We start from the raw sequence: 20,483 nt of genomic DNA, 5'->3' as shown, positions 1-20,483 counted from the left end.
ACACGAGCTGGGAACTAACTGACTCGTGTCTCCCGCCATCGATGCAACTGTCTCTCCCTGACACCTCACCTGTGGACACATCAACTGCCCGGGCTACGTGCCCAGTCCTGCCTCGAGTGTCCCATGGCCCAGGCCCCCTGCCCGCAGATGAACCAGCCGCCCCTGCGGCGGCCTCCCCGCCCCAGTGGGGGGCCTTGCTTTTGGGTCGCCGAGTGAGCAGGCTCCCCAGGGCCTTCGGCAGCTCTGCCCCGCCCACCACTTCCCCCCTTGTCGTGTGAGAGGCGGATTCGGGACAGAAGAGCAGCCAGAAGACAGCTTCGCTGCGGGGGGAGGGAGCCGTGGGGCCAAGTACCTGGCTGGCTGTAGTGCTGGGGTGACCGTGAGGTCGGGGTGTAGCGCCCGAGGCTGACCGAGCCGGCGGAGCTCGGGCTGGAGGTCCGGCACTGCTTGGAGGAGCGGTCGTCCTGGTCCCCCTGTGGGGGAGACAGCCCGGTGAACGAGGGAGACGGACACCCGCCCGCCCTCTCCCACCCTCGGCCCCCGTCCCACCCTCCACCCCGGCCCGCCTGGGGTGTGCTTTCCTGACCCAGACAGAGCCTGACTCCACAAGGCCCCCGGACGAGAGCCAGGGGGGCCTGGCCTTGGTGCTGAAGGTCCCCACGCCCGCCTGCCAGGTGCAGGATGGCAGGTGCACCCCACCCTCCCAACAGCCGCTCCTGTGCTGGGCCCCCACTACAGTGAGCGGTGGGGGCACCTGCTCCTCCTACATCCTTCAGCTCCAGCCCCACCCCCGGGCCCCGCCCAATCCTTCCCAGCACCCAAAGCTCCTTGGAACACAGTTTGAGAACCAGTGAGATTCTGTACCCGCCCCAGCCTCGATGGGGGTCCCCAGGCATGGGGAGGAGGAAGGCGCCCCTCCTGGCCTGGGCCCGGAGCCTGGCTGAGTCAGCACCACAAGCACTGACCATGCGGACTCTGTGCGAGCAGCATGAGCACCTGCTTGGGGCGGCAGAGCGGGTGGCGGGCGTGTGAGATGGCACAGCACACGGTGCAGGGCAAGAGCAGGCTGCAGGCCTCCCCCTCCCCCCCCACCGAGGCGCACCACGCCGCCCCGGTCACCACACAAGCCAGCCCAGTGTCCTGCCGCGGCCCCCGAGGCCAGCATGGGTGGGGATGAGCCGGGGAGAGTCTGGGTCTGGCGCTCAAGGCTCCCACGCCTTCCCAAAGTCACCGGCCACCTGCAGGCCTCGCTCTTCAGCCAAAGGGGCCAAGCCACTGTCCCTACAGCTGGCCTGGGTGCCCCGTCCCCACCCTCCCGCTCAGGCCACGCCTCGAGCAGGTCCTGCGCCTGCCAGCACCCACCGGGGCTGCCCCCTGAGTCCTCCGGCCCGCCCCGGCCACAGAGACAGCGCTGGCCCGGGCGGCTGCAGCCCTGGGGCCCAGTCCCTGTCTCTGGGCCCCTCCGCACAGCCCTTGGGCCAGTCCGCACCCGACAGGCGTCCTGTGTCCTCAGCCCACCTGCCGTGGGGCCCACAGGTTGTCCACTTCCTGGGTCCCGGGGGCGGTGCCCACGCAGACTGGAGTCTGGGTGGCTGCTAACTACAACTGCTGCGCTTCCGGATGCTACGCTACGTTGATCCGCAAGGACTCCCTGTGTGTCCCCCTCGGAGGCGCAGGAGGGGGCCGGGCTGCCCCAGGCTCCCGGACGGTCCCTGGGGGGGAGCCGTGGCCCAGACCGCAGGCAGTCCCGGGGCTCTGCTCTCGCAGGGCAGGCAGATGCACGGGCGGGGGCATGCGGGTGAGGCGGGATTGTAGAAACAGCCAACGCCCCGGAGGGCGCCCCAGCACGGAGCTCCGGGGCCCCGGATGCGCGGCCAGGAGCCACCGGGGCCCTCCTGGGGGCGGCAGGCGGTTGTCGAGACAGCGGGGGTGGGGGCAGCACCGCGAGCACATGGTGGGGGGGGCGGCGGTTTACCTCCGTCGGTGTCGGCGAGAACAACTGAGGGGACTGCGGACACAACACAGAGCGGCCGTCAGCACCCCGGCCCCCGCAGCCGCCCGTGTGGGAGAGACGGCTCGGGGCACAGACACTCACACTGGGGCCCCCTCCTCGCGGGAGCGGGCCCCACCACGGGCTCTGAAACTGTCTTTTTGGAGACACTCGGTCGATGGTGCCCTGAGGACCCAGGACACTGCCTGGTGCCAGCCCCGGGGCCTGTCTCCGACTGGCCGCCCCCCTACCCCCACCCCAGCGCTCTCCTGCCAAGAAGGCACCTTCCCAAAAGGAAGTGTGTCGGTCCCGGGGTGTGGGTGCGGGCCCGCTCTGCCAGGGGTGACCCTGGGTCCTGAGGGCATGGTGACCAGCCCATCACAGCGGGTCAGCCCCGACTGTCCCACAGACATCTGTTTGCTCCCAGAGACAATGACCGCCACCGGGCCCCTCCGACCTCATTCTGGGGCCTCCCGCTCGGCCTCAGACCAGATGCTGGACCATGAGGCCCTGAGCCCAGCTTGGCACACGATAGGGGGTGCACATGGGGACCTCCCTCCCACCCTCCACGGAGCTGATCGCCCAGCTCCTGGGGGTCCCATAAGTCCCCAAGGGCAGAGCCAGTCGGTGGCGGTGAGGCTGCGGGGGACACCTGCTGGCCTCTGAGCAAGGGAAGCTGTGCCCGCCTCACCCTCCCCACCCTGCCCTTGAGCCCCACGGCTGCGTTGGCGCTATGACAGCGGCCAGTGTCCGGACGTCAGCAGGGCCGGGCGGGACTCACTGCACCGCCTCCTCCGCATGGCGCCTGGAGCCCCGGCCACTTCCCACGAGGGCCTTTGTGGGACACTCAGACAGGAGGGGCTGGGGCCAGGGGTGGGGGGACCGGGGACACGGGTGGAGGGACAGCGCTCTCCTGCCGGCACGCACACGCAAACAGCACGCACGCTCCGGCTGCCGGCCGGCAGATGCTCTTGCCTGCCACGGGCACCGTGCGTGGTCTCACGGGAATCTCAAAAGCGCCGAGAGAGACCCGGGACCAACAGCGAGGCCCGCGTTCAGTGGAGGAGGGCGGCTGCGGCCGAGAGGTCAGCAGCAAAGGACGCTGCCCCCGGGCTCCCCGGCTCCAGGAAGTCGGGGGACAGAGGGAGGGACAGGCCACGGCTGGGGGCGGGGGGCGGTGGAGCAAGGCCCGGAATGTTCTGAATAAAGGGAAACTATGCATTTCACACATTATGAGCATCACCCCAAACTGGGAAAACGAAGGGGCTCTCACTTCATCCGTATCATTTTCCTGAACACACACGCTTCCTGCCCCCGGCCCTGAGCCGGGGGCTTGTCCAGGCTCAGCCCTCAGTGTGTCTGACGGGGTCTGCCGGGGGCGTCTGGGGCAGAGCACGGCGGGAATTCCTCAGAGAGGGGGCGCGCAGCGCATCCCGGCGCGGGGAGAGCAGGCCCAGCGTCTCGAGCAGCAGTGAGCAGTACGGCCGGGGGGCGGGGGGGCGGGGGGTCCCCGGGGGCCGTACCTCGCTGCAGCTCCGCCTGTCGCCCGCCAGGTGGCTGATGTAGGGCGAGTAGGAGATCATGTCGGGGCGGTCGATGTTGTAGATGGCCTTGCTCTTAGGGAGCGCGGCCAGGTCCCTGTAGTCGAGAATCTCGTCGCCCAGCTTCGCCTGCGAGGAGAGGAGGGGCCGAGGGGCGCGGTGAGCCCCACGCGCAGGGGCGGCCGCGCAGAGGGGCCCCGAGATCGCGTCAGCCTGGGCCCCCACGCCTGGCCACGGAGGAGACCCCGTGGCCTTGAGGGAGTGCCTGCCCTGAGCCTCCGCTGCCTCTCCGCAGAGCGGGAGAGGTGGTCCCAGGAGACAGCTCCGGGGCCAGAGACCCGAGGCCGGGGACGTGCCTGATGAGGGGCCAGCAGACAGGGACACCCCGTGGGTGGCCTGAAAATGCCGACAGGCACCTATGTGTGCATGCAGACACACACGGGCACATGCAAACACACACATGTGTGCACACAAACACGTGTGCATAGAGCCACACATGTGTGCACACACAAGCACACAGACACCACAACGCACACGACACACATGTATGTGCACAAACCCGTGTGAGCACATGTGCACAGACACATGTGCTCGGGTGCCCGTGTGTGCACGTGCAAATGCGCATGCACACATGGGTGTGCAGCAGTGCACATGCATACACAGAAACATATACATGCGAACACGCACACACAAACCTGTACACACACAGACTCACACGCGTGCACACACCCTCTCGAATGAACACGGGACACACAATCTGCACGGTTCTCAGCACGCTTCCCGAGGAACACCCTCCACGGAGACACACCCAGATCCGCACGGTACTCTCAATGCTGCCCGGCCCCACGCGTGCCCTGGGGTTTTGCTCAGGCCCCAGCTGCTGGGTGCGGAGGCCGCGGCCCCTCCCCGCCCTCCACAGAGAGAACCCGACTTACATAGATCACGCGGCTGGGAGACCCCGAGGTGCTGGACGCGGGCACGGATACGATGCTCTCCGAGGACGTGCGGGTCTCCTGGGAACGGAGGGGACAGGGAGAGGCTGAAAGCACAGCACGTCAGCACAAAGGCCCTTCCGGAGGCCACGGTGACAGTCACACGGCAACAGAAAGGCTGGCAGGGTGGAAGAACTCTTGAGATGCACAGGCAGGCTCGGATGGACCGCTGGGAAGCTCACCAGACACACACGGCGGTGACACGGGCCTCGGGCACAGGAGGGACGCCCTCGGCGCCGGCGGCCACCCAGCTGCCAGGGCCCGGAAGTGCCCTGCTTTCCGGGGGACGAGAGCGAGCGGCGGGCTTTTGGGGGGCCCTGAGCGCCCGTGGCGAAGGCTGTCTTGGGCGCAGAAGCATGCAGCTCAGAGACACCCCTTCCCACCTGGACCACGGGGACCTGGGGCGGCTCACCCCACCCGCCCGCCCACCCAGGCTCTGTCGTCAGACTTGGGGACAGTCTCGTGGCCCTGAAGACCAGTCTCCAGCCCGAGTTCTCGCCCCTCCGACACCCCGCCCCGTGCCCTTCTGGGTACCAGCAGCACTGGCAGTGACCCCATGTTTGGTCCCGCACCCCAGTGTGTCTCAGAAACAGCCTCCTGGGGTCCCCACTGGCCACTGTCACCAGGGAGCCCTCACTCTGGCCTGGGGCCTCTCTGTGGCCGTCACACACGGAGCCTGCCCCTCGAGTGCCCCCCTCAACCATGTCTCCTACCTACCCATCCCCCTGAGCTGGCAGCTGCCCCCACCTATCCCTGCTGCTCCCCACGTCAGGCCCGCCCACGTCTGCGTGGACACTGTCCTTCTCCAGCTCCCACCCCGGTCACTGCATCTGTGTCCACCCCCACCTGCAGGGCGGGGCCTGGCAGCTCCGCCCACCGGGCCCAGCCTCACCCCTGTCCGGCCCACCCCCACCGGGCTTTCCCACTGCCCCGTCTAAACGGGGCCCATCTCCACAAAGGGGCTCCCAGCCAAGAGCCTGACCCCCTCCCCCCACTCCGCCCTGCCTCCTCCCCTCCCCTGCTGTTCTGCCCCGCCCCCATCAGGGGCTCACACCCGCTGCAGCACCAGCAACCCGGGCAGGGCCACAGTATGGGCGGAGGGGTGCCCCCCAAGGTCACAGTCGGAAGCCCCAACCCCCAGGTTGTTCCCCAGGACCCGGAACACGACTGCTTTGTGATTCAACCGGGTCCTTCACCAGCAGGCCCTGACCCAGCAGGACCAGAGCCCTTCCAGGAAGAGGCTGGGACACAGACACGCACAGAGGGACGACCCCGTGAGGACACGGGGGCAGACGGCCGCCACAGCGCCCGGGAGAGGCGCCTCGGGAGGAGCCAGCCTGCCCACGCCGTGGCCGTGGGCCTCGGCCTCTGGGAGCGGGAGCAGACGCATTTCTGCTGTCGGCCCCAGTCCGGGTGCCACCAGGGCGGCCCAGGACACGGACCCAGGCCGTGGAGCTGCCCCCCCACCCCCCCACGCAGCACGGCGGCAGCGAGCACAGGACAACACCGAGATTGGGCGTCAGGCCCACCAACCTGGAAGGCACAGGGGGCGGCGCCCAGGCGCGCCTGCGGCTGCATCTAGAAGGAGAGAGGGAGAGGGCATGACGCTTGCTGCCTGGCTCTGCCCGGGCTCGCTGGGCAGCCTGGCCCGCCCCTGTCCCTGCTCCAGGACCGCCGGCTTGGTGCCACCGCCGCCTCCTGGAGGCCTGCCCTGCTTTCCCGGGCCCCCTGACTCGGCGGCTCTGCACGCTGGATGGAGCACAGTCTCGGGTCTGCCCGTCCCCTCGGGACACAGGCCTCCAAGGGCCGGCAGGGGTCGGGGGGCTGGGTCCTGTCTCTCCCTCTCTCTCTCTGCCATGACTCCAGTTCGCCCAGGGTGGCCTCACCACTGAACCCGTGCTGACCGTGTTCCCAGGCCCCTGGTGCGCCCACAGCATCGGGAGGGGCTGGGCAGCTCCCCAACCCCAACCCTGCCCCTCAGCCTGGCCCCTGGGAAGCTCTGTCTGCAAAGGGATTGGGGTGCCCGGATCTCATGGGGTTCCCCACATGTCTCGTCAATACCCCCTCCTCTCCACGTCTCAGCTGAGGGGCAGAGGCTCAGAGAGGGCTGGTGACTGGCCTGAGGTCGCACAGCTGGGCAGAGGCACAGCTGGACTCCAACAGCAGGGAAGGTGTTTGTTCCCAGGGCCTCCCCCCCCACCCCGCCCCAGGCCTGGCACTGAGAGGCACGCCCCCAGGACGGGCAGGTGAGTTCTCCTACAAGCTGCTAGCCCACAGTGGGGCCACCTCGACCCGGGGCCGGTTTCAGAGAGCTAACGGGGCCCGAGGCACCTCTGCTGCGTGCGGCTCAGGGGCTGGCGGCCTTCGGGCGCCGACCCCGCCGAGCTGACTGGATCCGACTGGATCCGGCTGGTTCACGGTCAGCAACTGGCCCTCTCTCCCTGCCACCCGGTCCACAGCAGCCTGCCAGCCGGGCAACGGTCTCCAGGGCACCCGAGCGCCCAGGGAGGACCATGCGGGCCTGCCCCACCCACCCTGGCTGGCCGGGGCCCCGGCCCGGAGATTACTCTCATTTCCCGGGCGAGACAGACCAGGCTCTGAGGGGCTGGGGCGGGGCTGGGACGTGGGGGTGGGCGAGGAACAAGAGACAAGCAGGGACAGGCAGGGCGCGGAGGGGCCTGGACCCCGTCCCAGGCATGGAGGGGTGGGCCCTGGGCGGGCAGCTGCTCTCAGGCCACTGGCCTCCGCCCCAAATGTTCCCAAGGCGTCTTCGAGAACAGCCCAGGAAGCCACGGAGACTGTGCAGCCCTGGGCAACGGCCCCTCCCTGCTTCACTGCCCCACCAGCGCACAGACGGCTGCCTGCCTCCCGTGGGGCCAGCGGCCCTGCTCCTCCGGGCTGGCCTCTGGGCGGAGAGCAGGGGCTGCTGGTCACACCAGGCTCTCGGCGGGCCCCGAGGCCGAGCCCAGAGTCCAGGACCCAGTGCTGGCCACCCTGGCCTGTCCCCCAGTGGGCCTGCTGTGGTCCTAGGGCGCCCCCTTGCTCCCTGGTCAGTCTGACTTGCACCCACGCCCACGCCTGGGTGGGGTCCGAGGGCCCCTCAGCATGCTGGCCCCCGAGTTAGGACGGAGGGGCCCCCACCCAGAGGTGGGGCCGGGAGGTCACTGCAGGGTCAGGGGCCGCGGCTCCGGTCCATCTCCGAGGCCGGGCGGCGCGGGGGCAGCGTGTGGAGTGAATCGGCTGTGGGAGAGGGGGAGGGGCAGCTGCAGTGGGGTGCTGCCTCCTGCCACCCTGGCTGCGTGCGAGACACACTGTGACGGGCAGCGCTGCGCCCGCGGGAGGCACAGCAGCAACGTCCCCGACGATTCCCACGTCCCAGCTCCTCGATCCCGCAACTGCGGCCGCGTGCGGCCACGGGGGCTCTGCAGACGGGAGGGACGGAGGAGCCTGAGGGGCAGGTCGTCCGGGATTCTTGGGGGGGCCCCGCGTGACCGCAGGGCAGGGGCGGTGGTCTGGGCGGCCCGGAAGGACAGGAGTGGATTCTCCCGGGAGCCCCGGGAGGCCTCAGCCCTGCCGCCACCGCCAGGTCCCACCCCTGGCCCCAGCTCTGCAGGGTAACCAGCAGTGGTTCCCATGCATCCATGTTCATGGGGAACTCGTGGCCAGGCCCCAGGAAACCGGCATGTCACCAGCTCCCCCCACAGCCCCCGCGTCCCTGCAGTTGGGGGCACAGCAATCCTGCGGCTCTCTCTCCTTTCCTTGCCTCTCCCCGGGGCCCAGCACTGCTGCGCTTGGGGACACGCAGGACTCGGCGACGAGGGTCCCCCGGCAGCGGGGCCGGGTCCGGCCTGGGGGTGGGGGCAGCAGGTGGGAGGGGGAGGTGGGTGGGCTGCCGTCCTCCCAAACCCCAGTGCCTGCAATTCTCTAGATGGGTCTGGGAACTGGCCAAAAAGCTGGAGGTCATTCGGGGACCCGCTGACTTCGACGCTGTCCCCAAGCGACGCAGCCGTTAGCATCCACTGAACAAATGCAGTGGTCAGAGGCCCGGGCAGGGAGCCCGGCTGCCCCCCACCCCCACCTACCCTGCCCTGGCCCTCAGAGTTACTGGTGCACACCTGAACCCCACGCCCCTGTGCACACCTGAACCCCACAGCCTGCAGGAGCCGGCCAACGTCTCCTGAACTCCAGGACAGTGAAGAACGCCGCCGAGGAAGCGAGCGACTTCCACTCACCTTGTTTCTGTCTTCGGTTCTGGACGCTTGTCGACACGCCGGGTGCCAGATGGAGGAGCCTGGGGACGGATTCGTGGGAGGGAGGGGGTCGGTGCCATGCCAGGACGCAGGGGCCTTGGGGGTCGGGGGCGGGTCCGACCGGGCGGGTAACAGGCCAGCCTGCTCGGTCTGTGGGGGCGGGGGGGTGAGCCCCCGCACACCCACGTTTTACCATCCCCCCCCAGGCCCAGGCCCAGAGCACTCTGCTCATTCATGCATCCTCCGCCCGCGGCCGTGGCAGCCAGGGCTGGGTCCGCTGGGGGGCCAGGATTCATGGCCATGGTCGCACAGCTGGGTTCACGGCCCGCCTGTGCCATCCCCGCTGTGAAGGTGGGGGCTGTGTCCATCCCACTCTCAGATCCCCAGACAAGCCACACGGGGCCTGGCACACAGTAGGGGCTTAAAAGTGTGCCCAAGACGGCAAGCTCACGCCCCCAGGCCGCTGTCCCCGCACCACTGCGCTTGGGGTCAGGAGGGCCTGACCGCACCCATCACAGCACGGGGGGGGGGCAGGTGCCTCGGGCCGGGGTGCCGCCCCCTCCCCACCAGACAGCCCAGCGCCGCGGGGGCGCGAGGAGCCCCTTTCACGGGCTCCGCGGTGGAGACTCGAGAAACAAAAGGGAACGCTGGGGACGGGGCCATCGCGCTGACATCACCCCGCAAGGTTCGGCCGCAGAAAGGGAGGCCTGTCTGGCACCCAGCCCCCAGGACAGTGCTGCGTGACGCCATCGAACGGCCACCTGCTGGGGACCATGAGGCCCCCACTGGCCTGGCCCCGCTGCCCCGGTCACTGGAGACAGAGACCTCATTGAGAAGGGGCGGTGGGTCCCTTCATCGGCCATCCCCCCGGGCCTCTCGGGGAGGGTCCGGGCAGCATGCGGTCACCCCCCCCCACCCGCCACACACAGGCCGTCCCCGGTCCCGGGCTCTGCCTCCCACCACCACCCCGTCCCCCCACCGCCCACTGCCCTCCACGCTGCTCAGGAAAGCCTGCTCGGGCCCTGCCCCCCCCCCCCCGGCATCCCCTCCCTCTTCCTCGGCGGGGGGCACCATCCCCAACTGGCCGGAGACCCGCCCCAGCCTGCCCGTCCGCACCCGGCCCAGGGAATGGGCCCAGGGGCGCCCGTGTCTTGCCCTGGGGGGGGTCGAGCGGGGGGGGGGCGCTTCCTTCTTACCTTGCAGGTACATCTCCTCGCCCTCGGCGAACGTCCGGCCACACCGGGCGCACAGCGCGCACGAGGGGTGGTAGTGCTTCTCCCCCGCCTGCGGGGACAGAGCGTGTGTGTCAGCTGGGGGTTGGGGGGGCGCCGGGGGGCGGGGGGCCCTGGGGCCCAGGTCCGGCAGTGCTCCAGGGTGCTGTGTGGGGAAGCTGGGTCTGCCCGCTGGGGGCCCCCCCGGGCTGGGAGGGCCAGCCGCCCTCATGAGGCGGGGGTGGGGGGGTGGGGCAGGAGGTGGGGCCAAAGCTACATTCTTTCCCAGGTGGAGGGACTGGAGAGCTGAAGCGAAAAATAGTTAGCAATTTTCTTCCGTGTCTTTGCATTGCTCGATTTTCTCAATTAGCATTTATTACTTTCACAACTCTTAAAACCCATTACATTAGATTAAACTATGAATACTGATATGACCTAAACTCATTGCACTTGCTGGCTTGGCTTAGTTCTGCATGATGCCAAAGAAACCCCCAAATCACCCCAAAACACTGTGTCACTTTACAGAGACTATTTCTCCACCCCACAGACAGGTGGGGGAGGGGCGCTGCAGTAACCGGGGATGCGGACCCCCATGGCTCACGGCCCCCTAAGACGGACGGCGGCCTGTGTGACTGAGGGTCACTCTCCTGTGTGAACAAGGACGTCACGGGGCGAAAGCGCCCCACAGGCACCTCATTGTCCCTTCCCGTCCCCACGGTGTCCTCGGCGCCAACCAGGCCCAAGGGGCCCCCCCCCGAGGGTCAGGGAGGGGAGTCCAGAGCAGGGTCGGCACAGAAGCCAGACACTGAGGCGTGGGTTCGTCCCCACACAGCTCAGAACCCGGGAGAGGAACCTCCATTGTTACGGTCAGGGTGCTGGCCATCCCCGGGGGCCCGGGCGTCTCGGGTCAGGGGGGTGCTGGGCAGGCTCTCTCCTGATCTGGTCACGTGGTGTCCAGCTTGTGGGACGATATCAAGCTGCACGCGCGTGTGCGATGCGCACTCCTCCGTCGCACAGAGTGGACGGATGACCCAGCGTGAGAGCTGGAAGCATCGACCTCTCGGACGGACGTGCGGGGGCCCATCTCACGCCCCAGGGCCGGCGGTGGGTCTGGACCGGGCACCGGGACGTGGGCCGCAGACACAGCCGGCGAACGGAACTTTACGACCTACGACCTTCTGTGCCACAGAGGCCGTGACCGAGAAAGCAGGAAGACAGCCCGCACAGACCAGGAGACTGTTCCAGACCGTCGCGCTGGCAGGGCTCGGTCGTCGGAGGGTGTGAAGGACCCTCGCAGCCCGAGGGCGGACAGACACGGTCCGGCTGGACACCGGGCAGAGGACCGGGACAGGCGTTCCCACGGACACGCCCACGGCCGAGAAGCACCTCCAGCGTTTCCGAGCATCGGCACCGCCGAGGAGACCCCAATCCTGGCCCCGGAGAGGGGCCGCCTCGCAGCCACGAGGGCGGCGACCACACCGAGCCAGACCCTCCGGAGAAACACGGGTGGGCGGGACTGCGGGGGAACAGGGGCCCCGCTCGCTGGCGGGACGCAGCTCAGCGCCTTGCCGCGGACGGTGGTTTGTCCTGGGGGCCTCGGAAGCACAGGGCCGTGCGCCGCGTGACCCAGCGACCCCACTCCGAGACGCCTAAACGAAGGGGACAGAGCGAGAGGACCGCAGACACTGGCCCACAGGAAACAGGCGCACCAGTGTGCACGGCAGCAGGACCCTCCATCGCCACGGAGTGGGGCCCACCCCAGTGCCCACCCGTGGGCGAGCAACAGAAGACGCTGTCCGCCCGTGCAATGGACCGTTACTCAGCCGGGAAAGGGAGCACAGGCCTGGCCCCGGGGCCCCTGCAGCGTCTCAGGAGGGCATTACTCTCCTCACGAGAGGAGACACGTGGGGACACACCAGGAACCGCCGCAGGGGCTGGTGCCGTGACTGTGGACGGCCAGCCCCCACGGAACTGTGAGAAAAGCCACACGGTCCCCAGTGTTCGCGACAGCAGACCCGGCCGACTAAGACGGGCCACAGAGTCAAACAGGAAAGTACTGTCGCTCCTTCTGTCCACCCCCACTGCCACTCCCGTCCCCGCGCACAGCGGCCACAGTGACCGGGCTGTCCCACGTCCCCAGAACCCTGTGCTCACCAGTCCCCCCAGGGCCCGGCCCTCCCAAGGCCGGTCCACAAAGGGGCCCCAAGCACCCACGCCGGGTGTCGCCAGGGCAGCCACCAGCCCCAGCCGGAGCTCCAGAGGGCTCAGGCTTTAGAAGTACGTTAATGCCCATGAGGTTTGTAGCGTGTGGTTTACAGAAGCTCCCTGTGCCTCTGGCCAGTGGCTGTCACCCTGCAGGGGACGGAGCGGGGAAGGCAGGTGCGCAGGCCCTGGGGCGCAGGCAGGCGCTGTCCCCGGCAGGAGGAGTCAGAGGGGGGGCCTGGGGCACCAGGACATGCAGGAGGAGCCAGCGCCCACACGGGCCTGTCTCTGGGGTCCAGAAAGCCCCAGCCCCCCCCGCGGAGAGGACGGCAGCCCCTTCCCCACGGGGCTACGGGGCACCCAGAGGGACCGCCCTTGGCTGTGGCGGGCCCCGCACACCCGAGACCCGTCCCCTCTCCTCCCTCCACCCCGAGAGCTGGCCGTGCCCCCTTTCTGAGCCCTCTTCTCGTGTGTTGTGTGTGTCTCTGCACGTGTGAGAGTGTCTGGGCGTGTCTCTGCGTGACTTCTAAACGCTGACAGGGTTCGCCTGGGGGACGGCACTCATTGTGGATGACTTTTTGGTTTATTCTATGATGAGCAAGTACTCCTCCTGAGTGTGGGCTTTAAATAAACCCGTTAATTTTTTAAAAAAACAAAGAAGTGGAGGCCTTGAGACGCTGGCCTCGCCCGCGTCCTTCTGTTTGTTCAGAGCACATGGTTCGTTTCCTCCCAATGACAAAGGTCCCACCTGCCTGTGCGGGTGAGGGGACGCCTGACCCAGGGCGGGAGCGGGCTGGGCCGTCCCCCCTCCCCCGGGTCCCCTCAGGGCAGCAGGGGGCCCTGTCACCGCCGTCTCCACGGAGGCAGCCCCCCAGCCCAGGGAGGGGCACCGTGAGTGTTCAGGAAGGATCTGTAAGGTGAGAGGTGGACGGAGGAAGGGGAGAGGGAAGGAAGAAGGGTGGAGGGAGGGAAGGAAAGGAAAGAGGAAGGAGGGAAGGAGAGACGGAAGGAAGGGGACCCAGGGGAGAAGGGAGGAGAACGGATGGAGTGGTCCCAGAGGTACCTGCGTGCTCGTTACCATGGGGACAGCAGGCAGCGGGAGGCAGGTGGGGCTCTGGCAGCAGCACCTCCCGCGCAGAGGAGGGCTGGGCTGCACCCGGAGCAGCCGGGATCCCGCCACCGCCCCCTCCGCCTGCGCAGGGGCGCCTTGCAGCTCACACCACCCAGAGCGGCGCCCGCGAGGATGTGGGCGTGTGGCCAGGTGCCAGCAGGCCTGGGCCGGGACTCCCCCGCACTCAGCACCTCCTCTCCCCTCAGACACAGGTCCCGGAGGTCCGGCTGAAGGGCTGTCCCCCACGAGTCACCAGCCACCCCCAGCTCTCTCCACGGGACAACTCCCCGAGCTCCCAGGCTCAGCTGTCAGTCCCCCCACCCCCCGCACTCACAGGACCCCGAAGGCCCCTTCCTCCACCCGTGCCCAGCCTGAAGCAGGCTCATCATGACAGGTGCCCGGGGCGTGCAGGACTCGGGACCCACGCAGTGTGGGAGGCCCCTGTGTTTCGGGGAGACGGAGGGCGGGGAGGGAGCGCCCACCCGCACCCACCCACACAGATGCACACTTCACGGCCCACAGGCGGCAGGGGCGGGGAGGGGTGGTGGGCAGGTGCTGCAGGCGCCCAGCAGTAGGATGGCACTCCCGCTGCATGCAGACCAGGGCGGCATGGACCTCGGGCCCTGATGGCGGCGGGGACGGGGCCTGGGCTCCACTGAGAAAAGCTCTGGGCGACAAGCAGCATTTTAGGGGCAAAATAAGGGGGTTGGGGGGAGAGCAGCAGGGTTCTGGGGTTCTCACACCTGGCTGGTCTGTCCCTGCTCCCCATCAGCCCACCCACCTGCAGCCCAGTGTGGAGCCTGTGCCCCCCCCCACCGCCCCGCCGCCGGCCCTCGGAAGGGACTGGCCAGGCTTCCTACCTGCATGGGGTCCTGGCACCAGAGCCCAGTCTGCCGGGCCGGTCCCACGGCCCCTCTCCAGGGCCCTGTCCCGGGACAGGCCGGCTGGCCGGGCAGTGTGACCGGGAGGGGTCTGGATCCTTCACCTCGTCTTCAGATCTTGCCACCCCCCCCCACACCTGCTGCCCCCCAGAGTCCCTGCCCGCCCAGCCGGGCGCCAGCGCACGCTGGGCCAGGCTCCGGAGGAGCCGAGGTGGCGGCTGCTCCCCTTCTGCTGAGCCGGCTCGTCCCTGCCCGCCCTCGGCTGCCGCCTCGCCTCACCGAGGAGGATCTCAGAGCTTCGCAGAGCCCGCCGCCGCCGACTCAGCCAGCCCCGGCTCCCAGCAGAGGCGAAAACAAAAGCATCAATCTTCCCCGGGAGGCCCTGCACCCTCCACTGCGGATGGACCGGGAGGAAAAACCCAGACCTGTTTTTCTCAGCTCCGTGCAACTGAGCGGGCCGGGAGGCCCCCCATCCCAGGCACCGGCCCCCCAACTCCGTGTTTGGGCCAGCATTAAATATCAGGGTGCTGACTCTGCAGACGGGGCCACCTTACTCCCCACCTTCCTGACCCACCAAGGGGAGGCCTGCAGAGACCTCCCCCCCCCCCGCCCCATTGGTTACCTAGGGGCCAGCTTGGAGCTGGGGGCAGGCAGTTCACAGGCGACGGCCCTGGGGTCCCTGAGGACGTTCCCGGAGCCTTCTACTGACCATCTCGGCACCTGCTCAGGGCCGCGGAGGCCCGGCAGGCAGCAGGGCTTGGCCAGGTCCGCCCGCCCTCAGGGTGCGGGGCCACTGCCCGCGGCTGTCAGGAAGCAGGCCAGGCCCGCTCAGCCCACCTGAGCCTAGGAGGCACCCCACCTGGGCTGCCCGGTGGTGTCGCCACGTGGCTGGAGGCTGAGAGCCCAGGCAGAACCGTGAACAGTGCCCCTGCACTGGGGGAGGCCGAGCGGTGGGCGCGGAGAACGGGCACCAGGGGCCCGGGCGGCCCGGGTTCGAGTCCAGCCGTCTGACTGGGTGCGGCCCGTGGACCCCCGGGGGGCCCTCCCTGTGGGCGACGTCCAGCTGGGTGCCGGGTGCCAGGCGTGTGGCACTGCTCTGAGAGGGGGTGCGGGGCGGGGGACCACACACTGTGTGTGGGGGGAAGGGGGGCCGGTCTTCCCGCAATCCGGGGCTGCCCTGCTAGTCCGCCGGAGAGCAGACCCGGGGGGGCTGAGCCAAGAGGCTGGTGGCTCGGAGGCCAGGGGATGGCCACCGCGTGGGGCACTGGGCTCCGAAGGGAGGGGGGCTCCCTTCCCTTGGAGGTTGTGGGATTTTGTTGTTGCAATGGGAGTGACAGCTATGTTAAAGCCTTTGAGAGGGGAGGCGTGTGCCCAAGGGAGGGGAGGAGATGGCAGGGACCTGAGCCAGGTGGGGGTTGTGGGGGAGGGGCCCTGAGCCAGGTGGGGGGCTGTGGGGGAGGGGCCCTGAGCCAGGTGGGGGGTTGTGGGGGAGGGGCCCTGAGCACAGGTGGGGGGGTTGGGGGGAGGGGCCCTGAGCCAGGTGGGGGTTGTGGGGGAGGGGCAGGCTGGGGGCCGAGGGAAGGAGGGTGGCACCTTTGGCAGAAAGGGCAGGAGCGGGCAGGGCAGTGAGGGGGAGCTCACAGAGCGTGAGCCCCGGACAGCCCTGAGCGACACCTGGCCCCTTTTCCCTGTCGAGGGGAAGACGGGGTCCCTGTGGGGGAGGGGAGCCCCCCAGGAGAGGGTGCAAGGTCTCAAGGAGGGAGTGGAAGGGCGTTTTGGGCAACAGGGAGGAACGGGGTTTGCGCATGGGTGCAGTGGGGCAGGCGGGGCCCTGCCGGGGTCCTCCGCGGCGCGGGGCGCTGGTGCGGGGCTGGGCGGGAGCCCCGGGAGCTGGGTGCAGCCAGGTCTGGGGGAGGAGAGAGGCGAGGGGCCCCCGGAGAGAGGGGTGGCCCCGGTGAGGGGCGACGGCAGGGTGCCCAGAGAGGAGCCCCCATCGGTCCCCCGGGTTCAGAGGCCTCGGGCGTGAACGGCAGGTGTGACCGTGCCCCGGGAACACACAGGACCAAGTGTCAGCCATCCTGTCCTGAGACCCGCTCCCACAAGTCAGACAGAAAAGCGTGGAGACCCCAACGTGCACAGGGGCAGAAGCGGCGAACTGTGACGGAGACACGGCACCTGCGATCGGCCACGAGGGACGGAAAGGACCGAGGAGGCTCACGGGGGTGGGACGGCGAGGCCCCCCCACCCGTCCCACGCCAGGCTGGCGGGGGACCCTGTCAAGGCCACACTCCCTCCCAGGGGGAGGTGGGGAGGGCGCCCACCCTGTCCGTAGGAGTGTGAACCGCCCTTCGGGGAGGTCCCGGAAGGCACCTTCTGGAAGGCGCCCGAGGAGCCTCGGGTGCCTGTGACCGTGCCGGGCGGGTGACCTGGCGGCTGTGGCTGTGACTCGGCCTCCAGGGAGACGAGACATGCAAGGAGGCAGGGTGCTCACCTCGCTGTCACTTACTGCAGCAGAGACGCGGGAACCCTCAGCGGCTCCAACCTGTCCTCACCCCAGAGGCTGTTTCTGGGACCTTGCCCGGGCCAGGGCCCCTTCCCCGAGGTCCTCTGGTCACCTGTGCCCTCCCCCAGGGACCAGGGGCAGGCCCCGGACGGTCCATCCATCTGCTTGCCCCAGCGCGAGCGGAGGAGGGGTTACAGAGGGAGGCAGAGGCTGGAGGACGGGGGTGGGCGGAGCTCGGTCCCGGGCATCCCAGTGGACGTATCTTCCTGAACAGACTTAGGAAAGCATGGGACACATGCTATTTTCACAGGGGGAGGGGCCCACGCCACCATCACGCAGGCAGCGTCCAGCAGAGCCCGCCCCGGAAGCGTTCCGTGTGCCGGGGGTATCCACCTGTCTCCTCCTGCAGGGCCACCGTCCTGCCCCCTGAGCTCACCCAACGTCCTCCAGGCCTCAGATTGCCCATCGGGACTCCGAGGGCGGCACCCAGGACCTCGCGCCCTTCCCACCTCTGCAGCTCTATCCATGCACTGGGGAGTGAGGCCACCGGGAAGGCTTCCTGGAGGAGGCGGTATGCACTTCCCGGTGTCCCCTGGCGGAGGTGGGGGGACAAGGTGGCCCAGGCTCTGGGTACAGATTCTTGCACCAACACGCAGGACGGTGGGCCACCTCGAGGCCCCTGTCGGGCCTCGCGTGGCAGGCCGAGCCCGGCGCCCGCCGGGGCGGGACTTACCTCCAGCACGTGGCCCGTGATGTACTTCTCGCAGCCGTCGCAGCGGATGCCGAACTTGGCGTGGTAGTCGGCCTCGCAGTACGGCAGCCCGTCCCTGCAACGAGCGGGCGGTCAGGGCGGGCAGGGCCACCCCAGCACCGCAGCACCACCCTCCCCTGCAAGGGGCGCCCCGGCCAAGGGGGACCAGCCCACCTCCTCCTCCTCCTGCAAATCACGGGACCACCCTCAGTGCTCCTCGGGGGGCTTACAGGCCGGGGCTCGGCCTCGCCACCATCACACCAGCCCCCGGAGGGACCACGCGGATGGCCCCGTGTCACGGATGGAGAAACTGAGGGGCGCAGAGCTGGGGCCACACACCCAGCAGCAGAGGGAGGGGCTGCTGGCAGGTGCAGAGGCTGAGCCGAGGGAATGAAAGCCGCGGCTGAGAACTAAACGATGACGCTTCCGCAGATGTGGCTGCTCCTTCCGGTTCATTCTGCCCCCCCTCACCCCCCCTTCCACGCCCAGGGAGGGAAACAGCCTGACTACTCCTCAGGTGGCCTCCAGCTCCTCCCCAAAGGGCTCTGGCTGCCCTGGAAAAACCTGAGCCTGAAAGGGCATGTGACCACGGTGCCTGCGTCGGGGACCGGGCCTGAGGGGTGCCACACGCCAGGGGGCAGGCGTGGTGAGGTGAGCTGGGAGGGAGCCTCACTGCCCCTCGAGAGGCAGCAGAGGCCTCTCCTGCGCCTGTGCAGGGGGGAGCCGGGGGACACAGGGCGACAGGCCGTCCACCACACGCCCATACCCACATACAGCATGCCCACTCCGCCCTGGGCACGGGCGATGGCACTGGGACATCAGTGACGGATGAGGCGTCATTGGGGGCACTGCTCCTGGGTGTCTGGGTGGCCCAGGGCAAGTCGCGTGCACACTGGGCCCCCGCGGGAGGAGCCGCGAGGAGAGCACCGGGGCGCAGGTCGTGGGAGGGGGGCGGATGCCGGCCCCCAGCCCCAGTGCAGCACCCGCGGAGCAAGGAGCTCCTGTGACAGCGGCTGCGGCGTTGTCACGGTCAACCTCTAGGTCACGGAGGCCTGCAGCAGGGGAGGGCCTGCGTGCGGTGACAAAGCCTCCGGGCCGCCGGGCCGCTGCCACCCCCCACCCCAGCCTCACAGGGGGGAGCCCTTCGTTCATTCATAGGACCGCAGTCTCTGACCTCAGGGCCCCTGCCCTTCCCCGCAAATGGGTGCCTGTGCAGCACGCCCGGAGGTTCAAAGACACTGTCTCCATGGCAACGCCAACGCCCTCCTCGTCAGCTCGGGGAGTCTGGAGGCTGCTAGGTAACAGCGCGCAGCGTGGGCCAGCTGCCACGGAGCCGCCAGGGCGTCCTGGGGGGCTGGGCCATTCACTCCGTCCTGACGCCCGGCCACCCGGCAGCCCAGGAGTCGTCCCCTCCCTCCACGGTGATGGCAGCCACAGCCCCGGCCGAGGGGCCAGCGACGCCCCAGGCAGATGCGGCCAGCCCAGAGGGGCCACTCCGAGAGCGGTCTGCCGGGAGCTGCCCGGGGTCCCGTGCAGCTGGGAGGAAGGGCACGGGGACCCCGCACGCCCTCCCCGCTGGGTCAGAGTGCCAGTGCCCCGGGCAGGGGGCGCACGAGGGCGACACGGGTGCAGCCACACGCGTGTGTGCATGTGTGCATGTGTGTGCGCATGTGCTGGTGTGTGTGCACGCGCTGGCACGTGCACTCACGTGTGCAGCGGTGCCAGCGTGCGTGTGCGTGCACCTGTGTTTCATTCTGTCCGTGCAGTTTTGTCACAGGACTGTTTTTTTAACCCGATCAGTTCCTGTGACGGCCCTGTCCCCTCAGCGTCAGCGCGAGCACGGCAGCCCGTGACAGCTGCCCGGAGGCCCCGTCACTGGAGCTGGCTCCGTCCCCGAGCTGCACCCTTCACCCTCCCGTCGCCTGTGCCCTGGGGCTCACCCGTCTCTCTGCCCTGAGCCCGGGACTGAAATGCATGCCCTGAGCATACCAGGGGCTCCTGTGCAGAGCCACGGCCCCCCAGAGGGCCCCCCAGAGGGCCCCCGCACCCCAAACCAGCCATCGCCGTGTCCTGACGGCATGCTGGGGACCCTGCGTGGGCCAAGGGGAGCTGCCCAAGGGCCCGCACTGGGGAGTCCGAGCATCGGGCTGCGATGTCGCCCCCGAGACACCCGGGGCTGGTCAGCCCTGCTTCCCTCACGCTGTCGCCGGCACCGGCCCACGTCTGCTTTGCATCGTGCAGGACAGCCCCGTGCCAGCACGGGGGCAGATTCCACGGGGAGGGCGGCCCCGGGGGATGGGCGTGGGGAGGTGAGTCACAGAGTCAACCAGGGCAGCGTGGTGTCTGTTTCAACCCACGAAACGGGGCTGGGCCTGCGAACTGCACTGAGGGGGCCAGGCTGCGGGGAGAGTGCGCCGGCCATGGGGGGACACACGCTAGTCCCTGCCAGGGTTCCTTGTGTAGCGGCGGAGGGTGGAAACGCAGGGGCGGCGGCAGTGGGTGGGGACACAGGAGGAGCCCCCATGGGCCCCGCTCACTTGCTGATGTACTCCGCGTTCAGCTCCTTCCCGCAGGTCTTGCACCTAAAGCAGCCCAGGTGCCAGTGCTTGTCCAGCGCCACCAGGGACTGGCCGTTCTTTATCTCTGCGCCGCAGCCGCCACAGCCTGCAGGGGAGAGGAGAACACGGCTGCCATCACCGTGGGCCGAGGGGACTGGGGCGCCTCGCCGCTGGGTCTCCAGGCACCCCTAAAGTGGTCCGAGGGCCCCGAGGGGAGGACAGAGGGGGCAGTCCAGCAGGGCGTGCCCGCGGGACCCTGCTCCACGGCTGGTGCACGTGTGTGGGAAACACGTCACGAAGGTGACCCCTGCAGGGCCCAGCGCTCGCCGTGCGCAGCTGGGGCTGGGAGCCGGAGGCCCCGCCTGCCCCCGCTGCCCTGAGCGTCTCGGCCTGGGCGGCAGGTGGGTCTTCCAGGAAGACCCAAAACTTCACCCAGAACCACTGGCCAGGCCCTGGCTCTCCTAAATTATCACTCCGTCCAAATGCACGCGCA

At 69.0% G+C, this 20,483-nt stretch overlaps 1 protein-coding gene across 18 annotated transcripts in view; it reads right to left on the bottom strand.

Moving 5' to 3' along the window:
- Positions 1 to 20,483, bottom strand: part of ABLIM2 (actin binding LIM protein family member 2) — an 87,190-nt gene that overhangs the window by 32,908 nt on the left and 33,799 nt on the right. For 6 of the 18 annotated variants that reach the window (XM_045834060.1, XM_045834059.1, XM_045834063.1 and 3 more), the window contains exons 5-13: positions 19,970 to 20,096; positions 17,415 to 17,508; positions 9,970 to 10,057; positions 8,756 to 8,814; positions 6,057 to 6,101; positions 4,467 to 4,544; positions 3,514 to 3,660; positions 1,976 to 2,008; positions 353 to 473 (exon numbers count right to left, since the gene is read on the bottom strand). In XM_045834060.1, coding sequence (XP_045690016.1) covers positions 353 to 473; positions 1,976 to 2,008; positions 3,514 to 3,660; positions 4,467 to 4,544; positions 6,057 to 6,101; positions 8,756 to 8,814; positions 9,970 to 10,057; positions 17,415 to 17,508; positions 19,970 to 20,096 — 792 coding nt within the window. The remainder of the gene's footprint in view (positions 1 to 352; positions 474 to 1,975; positions 2,009 to 3,513; positions 3,661 to 4,466; positions 4,545 to 6,056; positions 6,102 to 8,755; positions 8,815 to 9,969; positions 10,058 to 17,414; positions 17,509 to 19,969; positions 20,097 to 20,483) is intronic. The other 12 variants (XM_045834064.1, XM_045834070.1, XM_045834069.1 and 9 more) reach the window with 3 other exon arrangements.

This window comes from Phyllostomus hastatus, unplaced genomic scaffold (genome assembly GCF_019186645.2).
Source record: "Phyllostomus hastatus isolate PE091 unplaced genomic scaffold, TTU_PhHast_1.1 phas_contig_196, whole genome shotgun sequence".
Lineage (NCBI taxonomy): Eukaryota > Metazoa > Chordata > Mammalia > Chiroptera > Phyllostomidae > Phyllostomus > Phyllostomus hastatus.
The sequence above is the reverse complement of the archived record's forward strand: the minus strand, read 5'-3'. Positions and strand labels throughout refer to the sequence as shown.